General features: G+C 46.2%; 1 protein-coding gene across 1 annotated transcript; it reads left to right on the plus strand.

The window, feature by feature from the left end:
* Positions 1–450: 450 nt before the first annotated feature.
* LRRC38 (leucine rich repeat containing 38) lies at positions 451–24,300 on the plus strand. Its single transcript, XM_035118808.2, has 2 exons — positions 451–1,078; positions 24,050–24,300. Exons 1-2 carry the CDS (start codon positions 451–453, stop codon positions 24,298–24,300), a joined length of 879 nt encoding a protein of 292 aa, XP_034974699.2.
* The last annotated feature ends 1,418 nt before the right edge of the window (positions 24,301–25,718 follow it).

Genomic DNA, 25,718 nt, shown 5'->3' on the forward strand with positions numbered 1-25,718 from the left:
AGCCTCGTTTTTATTATCCGCTCCCTTACTGTAAACCCTGTTGCTGCTGACAAGGCCTTTTTTTGGCAGCAAAACCCTCATTTCCTTTAGCGCTGAACCCTTAAGAGGCTCATCCGTGTGCTCGGCCGCCTTTCATTCCCCCCTCCGTTCGATGGTACTCTCATTCCCCTGCTGCCTGCACAAATCCTCTCGTTCATCTCCTCCTCCTCCCCCCTCCACTAGTCTCCCTCTCTCTCTCTTTCTCTCTCTTCCCCGCCTCCTCTTTAGCCTGCTGCTATCTGATCTACGATATGTGATCTCTCGGATAAAACAACACACTTCCAAGCCACGCACGCACGCTCCATCTCTTCAACACACGGGTACTGCTACTGAACAGCGGCGGCGGCGGCGGCGAAAAATGCCGTTCTCCTAGCAGCAGGAGCTCCCCCCCTACTTGGCTTGTGCCTGACGATGTGGCCATGTCCCCCGCTCTGCTGCCTACCTCCTTTGCTCTTTCTCTGCCTGCTCTTCTTACCCTCGGGGCACCTCTGCCCCTCCGCCTGTAGCTGCATGGACTACCACACCATCGACTGCCGGGACCAAGGGCTTCCCCGAGTCCCCAGCCCGTTCCCGCTGGACGTGCGGAAACTTCTCATCGCCAACAACAACATCCAGGAGATCCCGGGAGACTTCTTCATCTTCTACAGCGACCTGGTCTACCTGGACTTCAGGAACAACTCCATCGCCACCCTGGAGGACGGCACCTTCAGCAGCTCCAGCAAGCTGGTCTACTTGGATTTGAGCTACAACAACTTGACACAGCTGGATGCCGGCATCTTCAAGTCGGCGGAGAAGTTGATCAAGCTGAGCCTGGGGAACAATAACCTGGCCGAGGTGGACGAGGCTGCTTTTGAGAGCCTGAAGCAGCTCCAGGTCTTGGAGCTGAACGACAACAACTTGCAGACGTTGAATGTGGCCACTTTTGAAGCGTTGCCCAACCTCCGGACCATCCGCTTGGAGGGCAACCCTTGGCTTTGCGATTGTGACTTTGCCAGTCTCTTCAGCTGGCTGGAGGCTAATGCGCCCAAGCTCCAGAAAGGTAAATCTTTTCCAAAGCTTCCCAGGGCATGCTGCCTGCCACCCAGCTTTGTCTTGTTTTGTCTGTCTTCCTGTCTGTGTACAGGCTGTTCTTCGCGGACAGATGGTCTCTTTCTTGGGTCTGTTGATTCCGTGAGAGCAAAATATATGCCGTCTAAGGCAGGTTGGCGGTGAGTTTCTCCACTGGCAGGAGGGAGGAGGGGGCTCCTCCTGCATGCAATTAAGAACTCCTAATAATGAGAGCTTCTTATGCTCTTTAACTACATAGGGAGACAGGGGGCCTTGTCAAATAGGATAACCCATAATAGAGTCTCTTGGAGGTTGGTTGTATACATAAATAAGGAGCACTCCTGCCGCCGCCACTCCCGCCACATGCAATAAGCCTTCTGAATACTGAATGGTTGTGACACTGTGCTGGGAATATTCACTTTATTTGTGCTACTTCAGTTCACGCATGGAACAGTGACATATTCGTTGTGATTCCCACCCACCCACCCCCCCAAAAACCCTCCAGCTTTTGTGGATAACATGGATTTTGCAAACGTTGCGAAGTTGTCTCGAGGCACTTCAATAGTTTCTGTGTATTTATCCATTTTTAATAATAATAATAATACTACCTTGCAATTGTGCATTCTTTTTGTCAGGGAAGGGCACATTAATTATCCAAGTCAAGTGTAAGTGGGGGGGGATGGGCTCCGTGAGTTGATAGAAACAGGGGGTGCACCACTGAATTGCTAGGCTGGGTGAAGTACCACAATTTCCTGACAACTAGAAGTTCCAAGTGCAATGGAGTGGTGTGGATAGTTTTTTTTTGGGGGGGGGGAACCACTTAATTTGTCACTGCATTTTTGCCTGAAGTGATATTAGAGGCAGGTTTGCTGCTCTAGTGAAAGAACTGTAAGAATTGGTGTGTGTGTGTGTAGTTCAGCAGTTTCCACATCTCTAGAACTACACCAGATCTTTCTGCCACTTTGTATCAGCTGATGGAGGACAAAGCCTTATGACACAGCAAGCCGGCCTCTCCCCAAGGCCATCAGAGAGCTTTTAACAAAGCACTGCCAGAGCATCTAGCATTGTGGCTCTCCCCACCTTTTCTGAAGCACCTGCTCCTATATAGACACTCGCCTCCCTTCAGTATGTTAAGATCTGCAATTAGGCCATGGACTCCAGTTCCCCCTGTAATGTTCCATGGGTGCTGGGTTCCCTTAGAGATGTAAGGAGGCAACTTTTTCCATTTTCCCCTGCATTCATCCATGCAGCACTGTTTCCCTTCTGCTGCAGTTCGTTTACAGCATAAAGCACCATTCATTTCAACATCTGCTGTGATGTAATTTACATAATTAATTATGTAAATTATACCGTCATGTTATTTCACCCTATACATTTCAGTGCAAAGGGAATGCAATGCAAAAACAGTGGTGTTGTGGGAGCATAATCAATAGTATTTCACCTGCAGACTGGAAGCAACAAAAGTGACTAGCATAGCTGCCAAGTTTTCCCTTTTCTTGCGAGGAAGCCTATTCAGCATAAGGGAATTTCCCTTTAAAAAGGGAGAACTTGGCAGCTATGGTGACTAGGTGTTGGGTTCATTATTGGTTTCCAAGGGTCAGTTAAATGAAACCTGGCAATTTCTGCTTCTGTTTCCACTTGAGGTGGAATTCCCCAATGTGACAAGCTCCAATTGTTTCTATAGTATACTATAGTATTTCTGTACTATTCTATGGGATATTCTTTTTTCCTGCAGGGATAGTTTCTGATTGCTGCTACCTCTCCCTAGGAGAATCCCATATCCCCATTCTTCCTTTTGGGAAGATTTCATGGATGTCTTTTAAAATTCAACCCTGAAAAAACACTTACCTTCTTCGCATATATTTCTATATACATTGAAAGTGTTAAGTCTGTCATTACAGCCCCACTGGAGGATTTGTAGAGCCTTGTCACAATGCTGGATTTATAAACTCAAGAGGCCAAGGAAAGCTTAGTAATTGTATGGGGTGTGAAGGGGAAGCTTCTGAGAGTAAAGGGTGGGGTGGTGGTGGCAAGGGGTTGGTGAGTGGAGCCACACACCACCCCCAAATGGTAGCGATTTTGGGTAATGCTACCACTACTGCCACCTGCAGCACTTTCTCAAAATTCTAAATTTGCCCACTGGTCCAAAATGTTAGGTACTCCCTGAAGTAGATCCACCCAAGCTGATGCGACGGAAGGCACACTGTCACCTGCCTGTCCCAGATGTTGAATGACAGTGGCCTGTGAGAGGGTTCTGGTTAGGGCTCGGGGAGAAATTCCATTCAGTTCACATTCACCGCACTTCCTAAGACATGATTCTCCGAATTTTGAAATGCAGTTCTCCAAAATAAATTCATAAAAGTGTGTATGTATAAAATGCATATATTAGTGGAAATAATGTACAAAAATGAATTATACGGAGGATAATTATTTTCCAAAAATGTGTACCGCGTGAATATTGCATACAAAAAAGATTTATATTGGGAGAAATTTGCACTGAAATGCTGGTGAATTTTCATGAGAACTTCTTTTTTTAAAATAATAATAATAATTAGAAACTGATGTGGAAATGTGGAGAAATGATCTTGAAATTGGAAAAAATGAGAAACTGATGGGAAAACCGGCATACTTGTCCATCCCTAGTGCAGATGCAATCTCCCATCATTATATTTTTGGTCACACACACTTTCTCCTCCTCATCTCCAGACTTCAGTGAAACTGGGAAGGTGACAGAAATGCCTTTCTGCATTCACTAGTGTCTCTTTGGTTCTTGCAAATTAGAAAATTACTGGATCTCCTGGGGCTGACATCTGTATGGGGCCTTTTAAAGGAAGGAAAATATGCTAATGAAATTGATAAGCCCCCCCCCCCAAAAAAACCCTTGCCAGTTCCACTGGAGGACAAAGACTGGTCTACAGTGAAACTGACAAAGTTTCTAATCTGCTGCAGATGGATGTCCCCATAGAAAAGAGGAAAAGGATAGCCAACATGACGTTCTTCAGGTTTTGTTAGCATCTTCATTGTATATTTAAGGCACATTCCAATAAGGCAGAATCAAAAAGCAGAAGACGACTTCCTGGTGACCATTTTAATATTGTCTCTTTATTATAAAGTTAAAAACCAGCATACTCTATTTAATACAACAGATCCAACAAGTGCAGTGGTACCTCGGGTTACAGACAGTTCAGGTTACAAACTCCGCTAACCCAGAAATAGTACCTCGGGTTAAGAACTTTGCTTCAGGATGAGAACAGAAATCGAGCAGCGGCAGCACAGTGGCAGCGGGAGGCCCCATTAGCTAAAGTGGTACCTCAGGTTAAGAACAGTTTCAGGTTAAGAACGGACCTCCAGAACGAATTAAGTTCTTAACCCGAGGTACCACTGTAATAACATGGTTAAAATGAAGTAGAATAAAATGGTAGGCAGGCAAAATTAAAAGTTAGTGAATTTTTAAAAAGATAGAAAGTGTGTAGAAGCGACTGACGTATTTTGTAAGCTGTCGCACAAAATATTGTGACTAATGCTCCATTCTAATATGAGAGAGACATCTTTTGGGACACATATCCTGCTGAGAAACCGCATGATAACATCACCCTAAATATATAAGCATATTTTATACAAAAATAGGAGGCAAGTGATAATAGATGACTTGGTGATGACTGGCCAGTTATAGGACTGTTTCCTGATATAAGTTGAAAATGGCCACCACATGGCTGCATAATCCATTGGTTTGGTTTTGCCTCTTGAAACTTGTAGTGAGCTAGTGAGTTTTTCACTGGCTATGCACAGAGCTTTTTTAAAAGCATGTGTGAAGAGAGAGAAAATCTGGAGCAATTTACCATCCTTATGCTATGGGTTGCTTTGCCACAACCAGCAGATATATAATGAGAGCTTTACAAGTTAAGTCAGCATTATAATAAACATATCATATTATAATAAACCAACATTGATAATAAACATAGGTTGGCATCAAAGTTAACTGGCTTACCTACGATCTCTGAGATTCTGTTTAGGACTTGCCTCCAGAATTTGTGGAATATGTCCCTCTGGTGGAACATCCCCTCCAGCTTAAGGGAGTGCATCTAGTCATATGAGCTAAGCAAACTGGGGTTTATTTTTAAAGTGGCTCAGGAGATTGGGACTACAGCCATTCCTTTCCTGTTGCATTTCTGATGACACTGCCCCAATCCTGCCCAAAAAACCCCCAACACAATTTGCTCAAGAAGGGAATAACAGACGTTTCAGTTGGGCTGATATTCACTGGGATTCTGGCAGGAGAGGAAAGGCTAACACCATATTTATGCACCATGGTCCTGATCCTGATGCTCCCTTGCATGCAACTTTCCAGACTTCTCTCATTGCCCCTTGGGACTCTTCCCAGGCCACCCCCAAAAGGCCATGCCTTCTATGCCAGGTCACTTCTCTCCTCCACACCCTTCCCAAGTGCTTCTGCCTGCCTGAAATCTCTCCCGGAACTGTAATAATGCCTCTTTATCAATGGACGATGAAAAGAGGTACAGTATATGAGAATGGAACCCCCCAACTTTTGTGTGGTTGAAATGTATAGCCTACCCTAAAAAAATAAGAGTCACGCTCACTGCTCTGCCCATTCCCCTCCCTGACCACACCCACCAGTTTGGCTCCATAAGCACCATTACTCATGTCTACATCATTTAAAAAATGATTTTTATAAAGACACATGGACACTTCTGAATGGAGCAGTTCAACTTTCAAAACTTGGAAGGCTCAGGGCAGATAAAACCACAGAGGACGGGGCTATCAGTGGCTACTATCCAGGGTGGCTATACTCTGCCTCCGTTGTCAAGAGGCATTTTGTATCTGAAAACCAGCCGCTGGGAACCTGCATGTTTAGTCCGCAGAGCAAACCAGATGGGATCTGGGGCTGTTGGACTCCGTCTCGTTCCCCTGTATCCAGCCCCGCCACACCTAAACCATCTATCTAACCTTACTATGTTTATCTGACCAAGCTTAAATGATTCCAGATTCCAGCAACGCAGTCTCAACTGGTAATGACGCAGTCTCAATTGGTAATGAGCCCTGCTGCTCAGCTAATATGTTTTGGAGCACTGTATTCGATCTTTGAGTTCTAGATTTTTCCTCCTTAGATATCAGTCTATCTCCTCTCATTCTTACCCTTGACAAACAGAACAACCACCACCATAACAACAACTCCAAGAACCATTCACATCCCAGTTACGTTTTGTTCCTTCTCGTTTTTGAAAACGGCAGACACACAAAGGTGTTGTCCTGTTTTCTAAATGTTCACAGCTCCTCTTTGTCAAAGAAATAGCTCTTAGGAAGTTTGTGCGGTGACCTGTGGGCTTCCCATTGGGGCATCTAGTTTGGCCACTGCGAGAACAGGATGTTGGACTAGAAAGGCCTCTGGCCTGATCCTGCAGCAGGTTTTTTCATACGCTACCAGAAACAGGAACCCCAATCACCTGTCTCTTCTCAGAAAGAACATTAGATTAAGTAATCTCTCTGGAATTAGTATTCCCTCGATACGTTGCTGTGAGGATCTCCCAATCCAAATTTTAACAGTGGGTGAGAATAAAAAAAGGACGAGTTTGAGGGTATTTCAAGGACACAGCAAATGTAGTTACATACACCTTAGCTTAATTCCACTTGGGGATAAGATTAATATGGCTCCTTGGCTGGATGCTAACACCTTTTTTTCTTTTTAAAGACTTCTTGGAATATGTTTTGAAGGGGGGTGCATATCCTTTCCAGTGTGAAACCATTTGCTCCTCTGTGTGCTCAGTTCCCCAAAGAAGAACAGCAGCTAAGAGCAGGATGTCTGGCAGAACTAAAAATGCCAGCAATCTGGTCTAGTTCGATTGTGTTTTAATACGGGATTTCCTGCCCCGCCCCCCCCCAGCCCCGGAGCTGGGGTGCCTTCCAATAGCCTTCATGCAGAACCAGGGAGTCATAACTGTGTGTTTGCTGGGAAGCAATGCTCTGTAGAGGAAAATGCTGTTATCCTTGCACAGAAGTTCACACTGGGTGGCTCCCCCACCCACCCACGTAGGGATGCATTAACTCCCCAGCCCAACACAGAACCAGGGAATCATTTTCTGGTTTGGTCCAAAATCCCAACTAGGATTCAGCTGCGAGTGGAATTTATCCAGCCAGGTTCAGAACCATAAATATGTGTTAACTGCTTCAGAGGATAATGATAACGAATAAGGTTTCAACCCAAATGCCTTTCCAGACCTTTGGCAGTGTTTTAAAAATAATGGATCTCTCATATATATATATGAGAATGCCCTCCCATCAGATGTCAAGGAAATAAGCAACTATCCTATTTTTAAAAGACATCTGAAGGCTGCCCTGTTCAGGAAAGTTTTTAATATTTAATGCTGTGTTGTTTTTAACACTCAATTGGGAGCCACCCAGAGTGGCTGGGGAAACTCAGCCAGAATAATAATTCTTTATTATTATTGTAAATAATAAATTATTATTATTATTATTATTATTATTATTATTATTATTATTATTATTTTAAAGATTAGCCCCCACTCTAAAGAATCTTTTATGTTTCCTTTTGGTGATGGTGTCCTAGCTTCATACTTTTAAGTGTAAAAAGAATGTTTAACGTTTGAATGCAGATACACCCATTATCCTCTACGAGCTGCATTTATTTACTAGGGTGAATGTGCCCTCCAAAATGCAGATACAGTCGTACCTTGGAAGACTTCCAAAATGTTTGGAAACCAAAGTGCGGCTTCTGATTGGCTGAAGGAAGCTCCTGCAGCCAATTGGAAGCCACAGAAGCCCTGTCAGATGTTTGACTTCTGAAAATAGTTTGCAAACCGGAACAGTCACTTCCGGGTTTGCAACGTTCGGAAGCCAGAACGTCCGAGAACTAAGCTGTTCGAAAACCAAGGTACGACTGTACTTGGTAAAACAACATACAAAATTGCATTATGTTACAGGCAATTGCCTTGCACGACTGTGTATATTAGACAAATATGCACCATATACAAGAATGTCTATCGGGAGAAATTCGCACCAAAATGCTGGTGAATTTTCACGAGGACCATAATAATAATAATAATTCGCAAATTAACTTATGTGTGAACATGGGGAACTGAATTTAAGATTATGGGGAAAATGAGAAACTGTGTGCAATCAAACTGTACAGATTTGCCCATCCTTAGTCTCCACTATGTGTGTTTTGTGTGTTGTGGAGCAAGGGCCTTGGCTAAGAGCAACCATTAGCATGGCACCCAAACAAGCCCTTCATTGGCGAAGTGTCTGAGGAGAGCCTTCATTTGATGGACTCAACTGTGGTGCTACGAGAGAGTCTCTCCCCTCCCTTACCTGGAAAGAAAATGTCTCCCAAGGCACTGTAAGGCAGCAGAGATGGGGGGGGGGAGAGATAAGCGAAAGAAGGTCAAGGATGAGAGAAAGGAGACACCGCTGCCACACTGCGAGGACTACTTAAACTCTAATTAAAAGTAATGTTAAAAATGCATCAGCCATTAGTAAACAAGGTCACTCTTGCAGCGACTCAAGACATTCCCATAAAAGGCTTTAAATGGTCACCTCTACAAACCACTTAAATAAATATGGCTGGGCTGAAGTGCTGGGCTTGCCCTTGGTAACTTATCTGCATCTTGCTAAACCAATTTCTTGGGTACAAGAACAGACCTGGCATGCCTGTGGGTCTGTGGCTGAAGATGGGAGGCTGGGGCGCCTGTCTCGCTGAGTATCCATATTGACTTTAATTGCATTACGAATTGCATTATTATTATTATTATTATTATTATTATTATTATTATTATTATTACCCCGCCCATCTGGCTGGGTTTCCCCCGCCACTCTGGGCGGCTTCCAACAAATACCAAAATACATTAAAATATCAGAGATTAAAAACTTCCCTAAACAGGGCTGCCTTTAGGTGTTTTCTAAATGTCAGGTAGTTGTTTATCTCCTTGACCTCCGATGAGAGGGCGTTCCACAGGGCGGGTGCCACTACCGAGAAGGCCCTCTGCCTGGTTCCCTGTAGCTTTGCTTCTTGCAGTGAGGGAACCGCCAGAAGGCCCTCGATGCTGGATCTCAGTGTCCGGGCTGAACAACGGGGGTGGAGACGCTCCTTCAGATATATAGGACCGAGGCCGTTTAGGACCGAGACCGAATTCTGTGAAATTGCAATTGCGCGTGAAGACCCCCAAAATAAAGACACAATAGACACAGATTTTAGTTTAAGGTTTTTTGCATTAATTTGGGCCACAACTTTATTGATTACAGCATGTGAGTGGTTGTTTGGCATTGGTTCCAGACTACCTGAATCTGCACGGTGGCAGGAACAGGACTGACACTGGGCACCACCATATGTCAGTAAGGGAAAGCATCTTGGGGAAGCGAGAAGCTGGCTTCGATCTCACAGCTCACCCCAGATGCTCCCAGGGGCTCTGGCCAGGGCCCTAGCCCCTTGACTGGGGTAGGACAAAAGCAAGGCGAGCCCCTGGATTCCTTTAACAGAATTCTCTAGCAGCAGCAATGGAGGGGCAGGCACAGCCAACCACGTCCCCTCCCCAAAACATTGAACCAAATGCCTAACCACCAACCTTACAAAGTTGTGACGATTTGCTACACGGTAGGCAAAAACCAAGTGGCACCAGCCAATCAGCCAAGTGGCAAAATTCCTACCGGGCCCCTGCTCCAAAACAGACAACCCCTAGACAGGCATAGCAAGGCCAAAAGAACAACCCTAAATATAGGGAGAGGAGGGCGGGTGAGCAGATTAAATAGCCCCATAGCAGCCAATAGCCATCCCAACCAGCCAAATTTCTGCCCCAGCAACAGAGGGGCAGCCAATGGGGAGTTGTGGCCAACCAAATGGTCCCTCCCCACAACAGGGAGGGAGTTTACGGTGATCTCACTGCAACACATGCTCTCCATGATGGAGGAAATGACTTGCAGAAAACAAATGGCTAAGTGGTCTTTCACGAGTACCTCCTGTAAGTAAATAAAGATCCCCACCCCATGGCGCCAGATATGGCCACTTAATCTTGCGGTGCAGCAAAGCCCTTGGTGACTTTCAGTTCATTGGTTAGCTTCTCCAAGGAAACAATATACAGAGTCTTTTTATACCACACGGTCAGCGTAAAGGTCGAGGTATCCTTCCAGTCCTCAGTTATAGCTGGATGGACTGTGAGTAGGAAGAATATGATCAAAGGTTTGAACTTTGTGGGTTTTTGAGTGGACATATATACCAAGACGCGGGACACGGGTGGCGCTGTGGGTTAAACCACAGAGCCTAGGGCTTGCCGATCAGAAGGTCGGCGGTTCAAATCCCCGCGACAGGGTGAGCTCCTGCTGCTTGGTCCCAGCTCCTGCCGACCTAGCAGTTCGAAAGCACATCAAAGTGCAAGTAGATAAATAGGAACCACTACGGCGGGAAGGTAAACGGCATTTCTGTGTGCTGCTCTGGTTCGCCAGAAGCGGCTTTGTCATGCTGGCCACATGACCTGGAAGCTGTACGCCAGCTCCCTCGGCCAATAACGCGAGATGAGCCCCGCAACCCCAGAGTCGGTCACGACTGGACCTAATGGTCAGGGGTCCCTTTACCTTTATATACCGAGAACTTTTCCAGGTGCCATAGGAAGTGCTGGTGGTCACACTGGTCCCAGCAGGTGCCATCTTGACAACCCTGGCTAAGGTATAGCCTGGACTGACACACTACGTTTGCACTATGTTTGGGAGCCCCCAAATCCAGCCTTCAATAAAACTCTCTCTCTCACACACACATGCTGCATTCTGAAAATGCACAAACCTCAAACACACCCACTAAAGAGGAGAAAGTCATGGTCCCCCCTCCCCCCAAGACATTCATCTGCTCCATTTAGCTGTCAAAGCACAGGTTCCTGGGTTGTCTTCTGTAGGCACTTAGTTTTGATGTGTGCTTTCCATGTTTCCTTGTTCAGGTAGCTGCAGGCGGGATTTGAGAGCCACTTCATCTCCCGCTCAAGAGTTCAGGTCTTTATTGCTACATAGCCAAATATATCCCAGATGGTGGGGCTGGCGGGGAGTGGGGTGGATAGTCACTGCAGGCAAAACTACAGCCATGAAAGCACTAAGCAGGATGCATTTTGTTTGTGAACTGCAAGCAGGGGCCCCCCGGTTTGTGCAGAAATGGCTACAGATCAAATGGATTGAAGCATTTGGGATGTTTTTAGGAAGGGTGAGTAAGGGCTTGTCCACACTTCCTTGTGGACTCAATCGGGGCAGGTGGCAATTTGGGTTTTCTCCGGAATGGCATTTGCTCAATTTATCACTCAAGAGCAGGTTTTCTTTGAGAAAGGAGAGGGGCAAGGGGAAAATGGCTCAGACCATGAGACATACAATAGTGTGGACAAGCCCTTAAGAGGCAACATGATAGAAGTTTATAAAATTATGCATGGCAAGGAGAGTGGGGCTAGAGAAATGTTTTTCTCCCTCTCTCATAGCACTGGAGCTCATGGACATTATAGAATAGAGTCATAGTATCATAGAATTGTAGAGTTGGAAGGGACCACGAGGGTCAGGGCCGGCTCTAGGTAGAGTCCTGGTGGCGCGGGGCACCAGGACGCCGGGCCAGTAGGCAGGGCGTTGCGCGGCAAGCCATGCTGCGCTCTGCGAGGGTGGGGGCGCCGGAGCGATCTCCGTCCCTCAGCGCCAGGGCGTGTGACCTGCTCAAGACTGCCCTGACGAGGGTCATCTACCTCAACCCCATGCAATGTAGGAATCTTTTGCTCAATGTGGGGCTCGAACTCACGACCCTGAGATGAAGAGCTGAATGCTCATCCAAGCTGAATGTTGGAAGAGTCAGGATAGTGTTTAATTTGTTCTTTATTTCAGAAAGAAAATACACAACTTGATTTTTTTTTTTAAAAAAAACCACCTCAAAGTGGTTTTTCAAAAAGATAAAAAGAGAAAACCAGGGTTTTTTTCTTTTGCAACAGTACTTTAAAACATGCAGAAGTTAAAATACTAAAACATGCAGCATATAAACTACAGAACTCGCTTCCACAGGAGGCAGTGATGGCCACCAACCCAGATTGGCTTGAAAGCATAATAATAATAATAATAATAATAATAATAATAATAATAATATATTTATTTATACCCCACCCATCTGGCTGGGTTTCCCCAGTCACTCTGGGCGGCTTCCAACAGAAAAATGAAATAAAATAATCTATTAAACATTAAAAGCCTCCCTAAACAGGGCTGCCTTCAGATGTCTTCTAAAAATCTGTTAGCTGTTTTTCTCTTTGATCTCTGATGGGAGGGCGTTCCACAGGGCGGGCGCCACCACCGAGAAGGCCGAGAAGGCATAGCTGTCAAGTTCTCCCTTTTTTAAAAGGGAAATTCCCTTATGCTGAATAGGCTTCCTTGCGAGAAAAGGGAAAACTTGACAGCTATTCTTGAAAGAGGATTAGGCAAATTGAGAGGGTTGCCAGTGGCTGTTCTTCAGCTCCTTTTTAAAAAGCTCCTCAGTTAGAACAATGAAGAGTGAAATCTTGCTTTATTTTTAAAGGGAAACACCACTGCTCTGAGTAGAGCATCTGATTTGAAAGCAGAAGGTCCCAGGTTCCATCCTCGACATCTCCAAGTAGGGCTGAGAGAGCCCCCTTTCTGAAATCCCAGAAAGCTGCTGCCAGCTAGATGGAGCAAAGGTCTGACTCAGTAGAAGGCTGCTTCTGAAATCCCCATGTTTCTCAGTTCCCTGGGCTCCAATGCCTTCAGCAGAAATGCAGGAGGCGGCAATGTGGGGTTTTCATGGAGGCAGCACTTTGTGGAAGGCTCAGCCAGACTCAGTGAGCAGATCACACGCAATTCCTGCCCCTTATACAGAAGTAGAGATGAATGGTCTTTCCCACCACCACCAGTTCCAGGCTTATCCTTCCTTTCACTTGCTTTGCTCTGCTTTCCGTTCCTCATACATTTCAGTTTCACTAGAAAGACAATTCAGGAATGTGAAGGAAGTGTGCTTTGCGCATGCCCCTTCTCCCTTTTCCTTCTTCTGAAGAAACCCCGTTCTTTATACGACAGGAATTTGCACTTCCAATCTTAGCCATTGCCAATTAAAGTTCAAGCTGAGTTGGTGCCCTCCAGGTTTTCTGAGGCACTGCCTTTTTGGTGCCGAAAACCCTCCTGTAAACGAACACACAAGTGGCGAGAGCGTTACAGATAGGTCACTTCTGTTATTTTGGTCCTGGGTCGCACATTATCTAATGATTTCAGCCCAGAGGGCACAGCCGCATGCTTGTGCTGTGCAAATCTCCTCCCCTCACTTTTTTTGCGGCCTTGTTTGAAGGACGCTGAACACTGTGTCGCCCACCCAATGCTGGCAGGGCTGTGTGTAGCTTCCAAAACTACCTTTTGGAAGGCTGTGGTGTTCTGTGGCTCGCAGAGCTAGTAGAAGCTTTGGTGAGGCCCTGGGACAAGATGGTGGTCATGTGTTTCCATCACTGTGAGGCGACACATGACCCTGCTGTCACGGTCCATATAGTCAGCTGTTCCATCCCTATTTAGAAGTGTTGTTTGTGCATTCTCCTAATGCAAGGGCCATAGAATCGTAGAACTGTAGAGTTGGAAGGGACCCTGAGGACCATCTAGTCCAGCCCCTTGCAGTGCAGGAATTACAGCTGAAGAATCCAACTTCAGACCCCGCCCCCAAGTGTTCCCAGAATCACAGAAGCCGTCTCGGTTTCTGATTTGGTTCTGGAAGCTCCTCCTTTTGGATGCCCCTATTTCTACTGAAGAAATGTTGGAGGGTATGGGATAGGACATCCTTCTTTTCACTGGAGAAATGTTGGAGGGGATAGAATAAGATGTCCCTATTTTCATTGGAGGGGATGGAATAGGATGTCCTATTTACACCTGAGAAATGGAGGGTATGGTAATAGGATGTCCCTATTTTCATGGGGGGGGGGATAATAATAGGATGTCCCTATTTTCACCAGAGAAATATTGGAGGGGATGCAACTTCTCTTTAAAAATCTTCAATGAAGGAGATTTTAGTACATTCCAGTGTCAAATGCAATTCTCCAGGCCTCACTCTCTGGCCATTGGGACTCTACCTGGGCACCACCCTCTCTGGAGCCCCGCCCTCTCTTCCCAGGCTCCGCCCCTCACTGGCCCTAATTTACATCCTTCTTAGGATTTTTACGTAGGTGGAATGTGTCCTTGAACAGGCTTCCTCCTTGCTGAACAGAGGCTAGAGAAGAGGCTGCGATTTGGCATCACTCCACCCACTTTGGCCTTTGGCCTAACCCCACTACTGGCATGTGGCCCTTGGAGGTGTTTCCAAAAAGGAATGCGGCCCTTGGGCTAAAGGAAGTCCCCCTACCCCTGCTATACTCATTTAAACATTGGCTGCTTGTGGGGCTTATTGCAGCGAAATACGATCGCTCTTGTATGCTTTGGATTTTATCATTACCATTAGTTGCATTTCTAAGTGAGCTGGACCGGGATTTGTAACATGTGTTGCAAAGCCTCTTTGTAGAGGGCTTCCTCAAAAAGCGGATTATATATCCCTCACTTTTTTTTTTTTAAAAAAAGAGAGAAATAAATGAAGGTTGCTTTTCCTGCACTTGTTTTCACCAATGTGCACAATGTCGTGATGCGGATTGTGGGTGCAAGCGAGCCGACAGACCTGCAAGCTGTTTATTTTTATTTATGCACGTACTGTATTTGAAAAATTAAATTTCTATACTGTTCTTCATCCAAGAACCACGGGGCGGTTCACAATACGAAAACACAAAGTTATATAACATAGTAAAAAAAACAACAACCAACAACCCCACCCCCAGTATTTATTTTGTTTGCAAAGTGTTCAGTGGCACAGGAGATCTAATTAGATCCACTAGGCCTCTCCATTTGGCTCATGGAGCCATTTTGGATGGGCCAGGGAAAGGTGTGCCTGAGACAAAACAAGGGGTTGCAGTAGGACTCAGGGGTGCCAACTTGGACCCCTGACTGTGGGTGACGTGAGGTCGTGAAGTTGCGCTGCATGTGGGCCTGCAAGTGCCATTAAAAAAAACCTGGCCTGGGCCTGTGCTTCGGGGGTTTGCGCTTCGATTGAAGGGCCTCAGAGGCCCCACAGCAGATGCTGTTTCATGGTAAGGTGGAAAGCGAGGGGGGGGGGTTATCAGCGGCAGGGTAGCAGTGGGATGGCATGCGGCAGGGGTGATGGGAACACAGGGCAGCAGTGACGAGGTGGAGGGGCTGGGCACCCACAACAAAGACTGTTCATGGGTACCCCTAATCTAGAGTTAGCCCTGAAACTCCGGCGCTGACCTGGATCTGAGCACTGAATTGATAGAATCGCAGAATTGCAGAGTTGGAAGGGGCCGCCAACGGTCATCTAGTCCAACCCCGTGCAATGCAAGAATCACAGCTAGAGAACCCCTGGCAGGTGGCAATCCATCTGCTGTTTGAAAACCATTGATAGAGAGTCCATCGCCTACCGAGGTACAGTGGTACCTTGGTTCCCAAACACCGAAAACCTGGAAGTAAGTGTTCCGGTTTTCGAATGTTTTTCGGAAGCCGGACGTCCGATGCGGCTGTCGGCTATTGTTTCCGGGGCGCCTGCACCAATCAGAAGCTGTGCCTTGGTTTCCGAACATTTTGGAAGTCAAACAGACTTCTGGAACAGATTAAGTTTGAGAACCAAGGTACCACTGTATTTGGCGCTTTTGTTTTTGCTATTTATTTTGCGTTTTGGTTTTTGAGGCTTTTTCGGTTAATTTGTTTTTGTGGCTGTGTGGAACCCAGTTCAGCTACTGATTGATTGATTGTGTGACTGCGGAAATGGATAAAAGACCCCCATCCAAACAATGACTATCATCAGTGCAAGTAAGAAAAAGAATTAATTGTTATCATCTACAATACTGTCTTATTTCTTTTATAGTACAGTACATTGATTAATGCTTTCATTTTATGGATCAATGGTCTCATTAGAGAGTAAAATTCATGTTAAATGGCTGTTTTAGTGGTTGTTTTTTAAAGTCTGGAACAGATTAATCTGTTTTGCATGACTTTCTATGGGAAAGCACGCCTTGGTTTTGGAACACTTTGGTTTTGGAACGGACTTCGAGAATGGTTTAAGTTGAGAACCAAGGTACCACTGTAGTCTGTACCACTATCTAACAGCTCTTAAGTATCAGAAAATTATTCACAATCTTCTTTCTCATAATTTGAATCCATTGGTTCGGGTCCCCACCCCCATCCCGGAGCAGCAGGAAACAGCATAACTGATTGTTCGCATGCTCATGTGGTTGGGGAAAGGGAGGAAGAGGTGAGGACCCCCCCCCCCCCCCGGAACCATATGTTTAATCCGGGTTTAAGCAAGACTGAGCATGTGGTCAGGGAGTGGGGAAAGAGGGCAGCTCTGTGCCTCCGCTTTCTCCCACAAAGTACAAAGGCAGAATCATAGAATTGTACAGCTGATCAAATCCCCTGCAATGTAGGAATCACAGCTAAAGAAGCCCCGTCAGATGGTTTGTTACTTCAATGAGTTTGCTCTGAGTAGAACTTAGTTGACTGCAACTTTCGCTGCACTGCTGTTTTTTAAAGGTCATACAGTGGTACCTCTGGTTGCGGACTTAATCAGTTTCGGGGTGTTCACACACCAAAAAGTCCGCAACTAGAGTGCCCCTTCTGCGCATGTGTGTGGCGCGATCGAGCGCTTCTGCGCATGCACGAAGTGCGTAGATAGCTTCTGCATATGCGAGGGTGGAGAACCCGGAAGTAAACACTTCTGGGTTTGCCGTGTTCGTAAGCTGAAAGCCCGTAACTAGGGCAGAACGCAACACGAGGTATGACTGTACTTCAGTAAAGGGATTGATTTGTGAATCTCTCCAGACCGGACTTTGTTTCTGCAGGCGCTTCATTTCATTTACAAATTCTCAAGACCAGTTCCAAAGTTTTATACTAACTTGTGGTGCATCTATGGGGAATACAGGTTTTCATAATGTATTTTGGGGGTCTCTGGGGAAATAAATAAAAAGCAATTAAATGAAAGGAAAAGCAGAACAATGTAACCACTTCAGAAACCATCCTGGTGAGTTTGCAATTCTAAAATCCCGATAGCAGTTTGGAGGAGGAAAATGAAGCATCCTTAAGAATGTAAGACGAGCCTGCTGGATCAGGCCCATCTGGTCCAGCATGCTGTTCTCACAGTGGCCAAGCAGATGCCTGGCAAACAGGATCCGAGCACAAGAGCACTTTCCCCTCCTGCGGTTCCCATCCTTAGCTTTCTGCCCTTGTGTTGGCTCTAAAGGAAAGATGAAGTCTTTGCTTCTGCCCTTGGAGTACCAGCCCCCCATCAATTTGGAAAGTGGGCAACATTCTGTCCCATGTAATGTTTCATGAATCTGTCCAGCCAGGAAATGACATTATTAACTCCAGGATAGTGTGGCTTCGCTTCAAAGGGTCTCCCAAATCCCGGTGTCTCTGCAGTGGCTGTAACTTCATGTCCCAGATGCTTTACTTAGCTAGCACCAAAATTCCTTGTAATTAGATTTTCAGGACCTTTGCTAGAGTTGCAATACAAACTGCAACTGTTTGAAATTTGAGGCCGGCACTGGGGGTGATGCCAAAATTCCAGGAGGTAGGACACCCAAATGCATGCAGCTAATTGGAAAAATAATAATAATGAAAGAAGTATGTGACCTCCACCACCAGGAATGGTTCTGAAATGCTCAGCTGAATCAATGCCTGGATTTTGGAGTAACTGGGCTTCTTTCTTAAGTTGAACCAATGCACTGAAAAAGTATTCATTTTACACCCACCCACCCACCCATGTCTGATGGCAAGGTGAGAGGGCAGGGGGAAGAGAGAGAGACAGGCTCCTTCCAAACCACATGTTTAACTAGAGAGGGAAGATCCACATGATGCAATTAAAGTCCATTTGATGCATATTTAAAGCACATGACTCTGAATCCTGTGATCTGTAGTTTGTTAAGGGTGCTGGGAATTGTAATTCTCTGAGGGGGGAAGCTACTGATCCCAGCACTCATTGGGATAAAACACGTGCTTTAAATGTGTGTTGAAGGGGATTTAAATACCTTTAATACCTTTAAATGGGTATTATGCTCTAATTAAACACAGTGCAAGGCTCCCAAATTGGTTTGGGGCCTAGATATAGGTTGCATCAGGGCCACTCTAAAGCCATAGGGGGGTTTTCTCTGTGTGTGTGGGAATTTATATGCATGCTTTACCCTAGTGCAGGAGCGGAGGAAGGGAGGGCGGTGGGGGTGGTCCGACCCAGGTGCCCTCACTGAGGGGGGTGACATTTGGCATGCCGCCCACCCACAAGTCCCAAGCCTACCCTGAGCCGTCAGGGGAAGGGACTGAGCTGCATCACCTTGCCGGTGGCCTTCCCCCTTCATTTTGACAGCTCGGGGGAGGCTTGGGAGTCACAGGTGGGCGGCACGCCATTGCTCCCTGCTCCCGGGCTGCTTCTGTTGGGGGGGGAGCCTCCCCAGAGCTGTCAAAAGGAAGAGGAAGGGAAGAAGGCTGCTGGCAAAGCGGCATGGCTCCCCCCCCTGGAAGCAGCCTGCCATGGGCTACTCACTCCACCCCCCATGGGTGGCTCTCAGGTGGCGCCCCGCTGGGACACTTGCCCCACCCCCTGGGATACTTGCCCCACCCCCTGGGATACTTGCCCCGCCCCTGGGTGCACAGCATGTGCGCCGCTCTGGGTGCCAGAGCAGCTAGCTCCGCCTCTGCCCTAGTGTATTCATTACTTGACTGGAGAACTGCATTGCAAAATTTGGAGAAATGTGAAATTCAAAGGATGGTTGTGGTTTGGTTCTTGTAGTGTTTCAGAAAGTGTGAATTAGGGAAGTTTGGCTTTAAGTGCAAGTTGAACCAAATCTCCCACCCATGGGATGGAGGCCAGATTACTTCACATTCTATTACTCCCAAGGTGTGTCAGGAAGCAGGTCATAGCTGCCAAGTCTCCCGTTTTCCCTGGGAAATCCCCGTTTTTCCAGCTGTTCCTAGCTGAAAAAAACGGATTTGTTTTTGTTTCCCCCCCGGTTTATTCTGGCACAGCAGCCATTTTGGAACTGGGTGGAGCATGCTCAGAAGCGACTTTTGATGATGCTCTGCCCAGTTCCAAAATGGCTGCAGTGCGACTTCTGGCGCGGTGGCCATTTTGGAACTGGGCAAAGCAGCATCAAAAGTCACTTCTGAGCATGCTCTGCCCAGTTCCAAAATGGCGGCAGCACTACTTCCGGTCTGCTTTTTCCGGCCCGGTCCCTTATTTCTCTGACAGCAACTTGGCAGGTATGAGGCATGCCAGCTAGGGGGGCTGAGACAATTTGCCCCCCCAATCTTAAAGAGAGCGCTGGGCCCCCTCAATATTGAGTGGCAATGTCATGTGCGCCACGTCAGCACGTCACACGACTTGGGGCCCTCCATGGCGGGGGCAAATCGGCTCCTCTGCTGGGAATGCACCCAATAGCTTTCCATAGTTTCCCATCAATGGCAGTGGCAATGGGCCTCTGGAGGCAATGTGCCAATTTGATTATTTCTGCAGATAGGAAGAGCGAAGCTGAAACCCCAATAAACTCCGGCAGCATCTGTCAGCAAAGCAGGCGGCTAAGCTGAGGCAGCATCTGCCTTATGTTCCTCTGATCCCTCTGGTTGTCCTTGGGATCGGGCAAGAGCATGAGGTCTGACACCACTCTTGCTACCAAAGGATGCTCTGCGCAACCAGGAAGGGCGATCAGTGACAGAGGAGATGCTTTATAGGCAGAAGACTCCTTCAATCCCTCCTTCAATCCTTGGTTTTTTTCCTAGCTAATATTACCAGCTAATATTATTCCAACATTTCTCTGATGAAAATAGGGATGTCCTATTCAACAACAACAACAACTTTACTATTTATACCCTGTCCATCTGACTAGGTTGCCCCAGCCACTCTGGGCAGCTTCCAACATATATAAAAACATTAAAAATTTTTTTAAAAAACTTCGCTATAAAGCAGGCACCCCCAAACTGCGGCCCTCCAGATGTTTTGGCCTACAACTCCCATGATCCCTAGCTAAGAGGACCAGTGGTCAGGGATGATGGGAATTGTAGTCCAAAACATCTGGAGGGCCGAGGTTTGGGGATGCCTGCTATAAAGGGCTGTCTTCAGACGGCTCAGGGGTCGGATAACTTCATACCCTCCAGGGTCTGTACTAGTCACATAGCACAGCACCGTTGAGAGACTTGCACTGGTTGACTGATAAGACACTGGGCCTGTTTCAAGGTCTTGTTACTTACATATGAGGCCTTAAACGAAGGTAGACTTCCCCTCTGTTGCTTGGTAAGGACTCTGGGATCGACAAAGGGAACCTGGTTGGTCTTGTTATGACCTGATGATTATCAGCTTGTGGTTACACGGAGGCAGGCTTTTACCCTGGTAGCACCAATGCAATGGGGCGCACTCCCTTCTCAGATACAAGAGGCCCCATTGGTATTCAGCTTCTGAAGGCACACCTGTTTACAGAGGCATCCCCTTGATCACACAAAAGAAAGGACCAAACATTAGGAAGAACTTTATGACAGTAAGAGCTATTCATCACCTCAGAAGGTGGTAGATTCTCCTTCATTGAAGGTTTTCAAGCAGAGGGAGGTTTTCAAGCAGAGGGATGCTTTAGCCATGATTCCTGTACTGCAGGGGGTTGGACTAAACGACCCCCAGGGTCCCTTCCAACTCTACAATTCTATGATTAGGATTCATCCTGGCTCTCCTGTTTACACCTCTGTGTTGTTTTCATTTTCTTTCAGTTGTGAGCGCTTATATTTTAATGCTTGAGTAACTGATTTTTTAATACTTTCTAAACTGCCTACAATCCTATTTAGTCATCAAGTGGAATAACTGTTTTATGTGTTTCATTCTATCCAACTTTTCCTCCAAGTTGCTCAAGGCTGTACGCATGGTTCTCCCCATCCTTTCCCCATCTGTGAGGTTGGTTAGGCTGAGAGGCAGTGACTGGCCCCCAAGCTTCATGGCTGAGAGGGGGTTTGGATTTCTGGTCTCCAAGGTCCTAGCGAAACACTCTAACCTCTACACCACACTGGCTCTCCATAGCAATAGTAGTAATTATAATAACAATAATAATCAGGGTTTGAATTGTCCCTAAGCAAAGTGTTCTCATCAAGTGGTTTCTCTCCTTCATTGTCAGGGGAGCACAGCTGCAATTTGGGAGTCTAACTGCTATTCTGTTGTGATTCACTGGCAATTACGGGCATTGAAAATGGAAGAGAGACCCAGTACCAACCATCTCAATTCAAAATAGTGCGCACAGCCCAAACATCAACACTGACAAAGACCACGGCCCCACCTTGGGAATCCTCATGCCAAGTTGGGTGGTGATATCTCTAGAGGCAGACAAACATAGAGAGAACATACAAACCATTTCCCAAAATATATAGTAGATGACACAGGGCCACCTGACCTCTGCCAGAAAAAAATGGGCAGGGTGGGTCTAAGGCAGGCATCCCCAAACTGCGGCCCTCCAGATGTTTTGGCCTACAACTCCCATGATCCCTGGCTATCAGGAACAGTGGTCGGGGAAGATGGGAATTGTAGTTCAAAACATCTGGAGGGCCGAAGTTTGGGGATGCCTGGTCTAAGGAGTCCTTCTCTGGCTTTGGTTGCAATGGAAGCTAAAAAAAGAACCCAGAGAGGGGAAGGATAGAGCTGGGTTTGTGATAAGGCTGAGCATCACCAGCTGGTCAATGTCATATTGCAAAGTAGCTTTTGCCCCCAATCTGTCTCTTCACTTGGAAGGGGAGAGGCTTGCACATGGATTCAGCATTGACCCCGGGGATTGAATGCCGCTCCCTGATCTGGGTGAATTTCTGCCCTCTCGGCAGGGAACTGGATTTTTTCCAGGCCTCCTGTCTCCTGTTCTACGATTAATCTCAGAGTGATCCGTCTCCTCTCTGCTGTAACTCCGGTCTTCCTGTTCATTTTAATCTGCAATATGCTGTAATGATTCACTTCTGGTTAAATCTCTAATTAAATGCTCATCTCTCTCTCTCTCTCTCTCTCTCTCTCTCTCTCTCTCTCTCTCTCTCTCTCTCTCTCTCTCTCTCTCTCTCTCTCTCTCTCTCTCTCTCCCTCCCTCCCTCCCTCCCTCCCTCCCTCCCTCCTTGTGTGTGCCTCCTAGTCTTTTTAAACACAAGGGTTGCATTAGTCTGTGATCCTAGACACACTTAATTGGACTCACCCATTCTTCCATTTCTCCTGTGCCTCAAAAGCATGAGTCTGGGCAGTTTTCTGCTTGTCGCACACTTTATAGGCACCGATCCGTGTAAAACTCTATTGACTTTTGCTCCGATTCAGAAGCAAAGGCCAGGTTTTCCCCAGGAGAAAGGAGCAGGGCATGCGGAAGTCTAGATGAGCCCTAATGTCACTTCCGACATCATAAATTGAAAGTGTATTTAAAGCACGCAGCTTCTTCTTAAAAGAAAGAAAAATCCTGGGACATGTAGCTTGTGGTGGCAGGGAAGAGGATCAGAGATACAACGTATTCTATGGGCTCTGAAGGCTTTAACAACACAATCCTCTACTGATGTTCCTTAAAAATAAAAAAAAAAACCCCAGAGTTATTCCGTGCTCCACAGGCAAGACTTTGGACAGCCTCACTTCTTGCAAAGCCCATGGATTAAGCGATCGTCCACACTTCCACTTCTGTGCCTGGAAACTAAAAAACAGATCGGCGTTTGTTTCATTTCAGTGATAAACAACAGGTCATCTCAGGGGAAAGTAATGGGAGAAGCAGAAGTGTGTATGAGCTCCTAGAGAAACATATAGAGGAAATTATGTTGTTGTTGTTTAGTCGTTTAGTCGTGTCCGACTCTTCGTGACCCCATGGACCATAGCACGCCAGGCACTCCTGTCCTGCACTGCCTCCCGCAGTTTGGTCAAACTCATGTTCATAGCTTCGAGAACACTGTCCAACCATCTTGTCCTCTGTCGTCCCCTTCTCCTAGTGCCCTCAATCTTTCCCAACATCAGGGTCTTTTCCAAGGATTCTTCTCTTCTCATGAGGTGGCCAAAGTATTGGAGCCTCAGCTTCACGATCTGTCCTTCCAGGGAGCACTCAGGGCTGATTTCCTTAAGAATGGATAGGTTTGATCTTCTTGCAGTCCATGGGACTCTCAAGAGTCTCCTCCAGCACCATAATTCAAAAGCATCAATTCTTCGGCGATCAGCCTTCTTTATGGTCCAGCTCTCACTTCCATACATCACTACTGGGAAAACCATAGCTTTAACTATACGGACCTTTGTCGGCAAGGTGATGTCTCTGCTTTTTAAGATGCTGTCTAGGTTTGTCATTGCTTTTCTCCCAAGAAACAGGCGTCTTTTGAGGAAATTATAGAGTTGTTCTTTACAGGGAAAAAAAACCCCGAGTGAAAGAGTGGCAGGAGGTTAGAGGTTGCATAGCTCAGTTGGCTAGAGCAGTGTACCGATTATGCCAAGGTTGCAGGTTCTATCCCCATATGGGAAAGCTGCCTATTCCTGCATTGCGTGGGGCTGGACTAGGTGATCGTCAAGGTCCCTTCCAACTCTATGATTCTAGGAGGCTTGGGTGGGGAATGATCCAATTGAGGGGGTATTGCCACTGAACTTCAACTCAGGGGATGGGGGTACGAAAGTCTCACAGATCAACTTGATTTGCCTCGTTATTTGGTCTTCACACAGAACTGAAAAAAAAAATCCAATTTACAAACATGTTAAATGGATTGGGTATGCTTACGAAAGTTATATATCTGTATTGCTATAGGGATGTTTTCATCTTACCATCAAAAATATTTGCCTCCTTTGAGTGAGCTGCCGTGCTTCATTTTGTATGGAAGAGTCGCATTTATAACTGGATAAATAATAATATTGCTACTTTTTTTGGAAAAAAAATCTCCTTCTTCCCTCTCTCTCTCCGTGCAGGTCTCGATGAAATCCAGTGTACTGTCCCTGTGGAAGACATCACCGTCTTTCTTAGTGAATTATCAGAAGCCAGTTTCAGGGACTGCAAATTTAGTTTGTCACTCACAGACCTTATAATCATAATCTTCTCTGGCGTCGCCGTCTCCATCGCTGCTATCGTGTCAAGCTTCGTTTTGGCTCTGATTGTGAACTGCTTCCAAAGATGTGCACCCAGTAAGGACGATGATGAAGACGAAGATGATGATGACTGAACCCCCTTCTCTTGGCATGTCACGGAATAAGTCCAAAGACCAGGGTAGGAAGAGACAACAACCGTTTAAAAGTGCATCGCAACTAAACAAATGTCTAAGGGCTCAGTACTCCTATCAAAGTCTCAGTGGTATTTCCCCATTTATAATATCCCTGGGAAATGCTTTGAGTTTTATGGAACCTTTCCTGGTTAGATCTCTTGATCCAATCCAGAGTTTAAAATTAATCCTAAAATAGATTCACTAGGAGGGAAGAAAATAAAGAAGATCAGAGATCGCCAATATTGGAGAAGGCTAGCTAGGATTTTGTTCTGGCCTCTCTCTCTCTCTCTCTGGTTTTTTTTTTAATAGTCTTTATTTTAGAATTTTTTTCACAATGTTTTTAAAGGAATAAAGACAGCCATCTGTTGGAGTTGTTCCAGTTCTGATTTCCTGCATCTAACAGTTAGCCTTGATGACCTTCAAAGGATCCTCTAGCTCTGAGTTTCTATCATTCTATGATTATGTCAGATGCAATTTCAGATAGCAGAGTTATTTCAATTAACAGATGAGCAGCAAGGAAGAGAAGTAAAACATCATTAGCCCAGCTGCAGTGTAAACGACAGTGTTTTCCTGGTATGGAAGGAAGCCTTCTTATGGATACCTGCAGCATTGTTCTCATGAAGTTTATTTCGTCCACCTGCTTCAGAGTTTACATGTGTATCAAAGTGTTTCATCCCTTGGTGTCTGAAGAAACACTAAGCCCTGCTAACCCTGCAGAATCACAAAAAGGAAAAGCATGCCTTCTTGTCTTTGGGGCACCTAATCTCTTGTTTGCAACAAGATCAAATCTGGGATTCATTTGGACAAACAACAAAAAGTCTTGCTGGGCTTGGGGCTCGTCCACACTTCTGCTTGCCTTGTACCTAGAAAGCACGGGTCTGAGTAGTTTTCTGCTTGAACCACACTTTCTAGGCATGGGTCTGAGTGGTTTTCCTTTACCCCATTCCTTTCCATGGGAAAGCCTGCTCAATTGGAGCAAATGTCAATCCAGAGAAAACCTGAATTGCTGTTTGCTCCGATTGAGCACTAAAGAGTGGTTCCCCCCCCCAGGGGGGAAAGCAGTGGGACAAGAGGAAGAGGCAGTGTGGAATGAGCCCACTAAATCAATCCCTCTTCACAGGGAACTCTGGAAATTGCAGCTCTGGGAGGAGAACAGGATTCTCCTAACAACCCTCAGCACAGTTAATGAACTACAGTTCCCAGAATTCTTTGGAGGGAGCTATGCTAGCTTAACGTGAATGTGGCCTGAATGCACCAAGAGCCTTTGTTGCTCTGCTTTTTTTAAAAAAAGCTCATATTTCTGAATCATAGTCATAGCACTGTGCAGGTGCCATTTGCCGTAGTTTTCTGATCCTTCATACCCTGCGTATCATTAATGA

Source organism: Zootoca vivipara, chromosome 6 (genome assembly GCF_963506605.1).
Source record: "Zootoca vivipara chromosome 6, rZooViv1.1, whole genome shotgun sequence".
Lineage (NCBI taxonomy): Eukaryota > Metazoa > Chordata > Lepidosauria > Squamata > Lacertidae > Zootoca > Zootoca vivipara.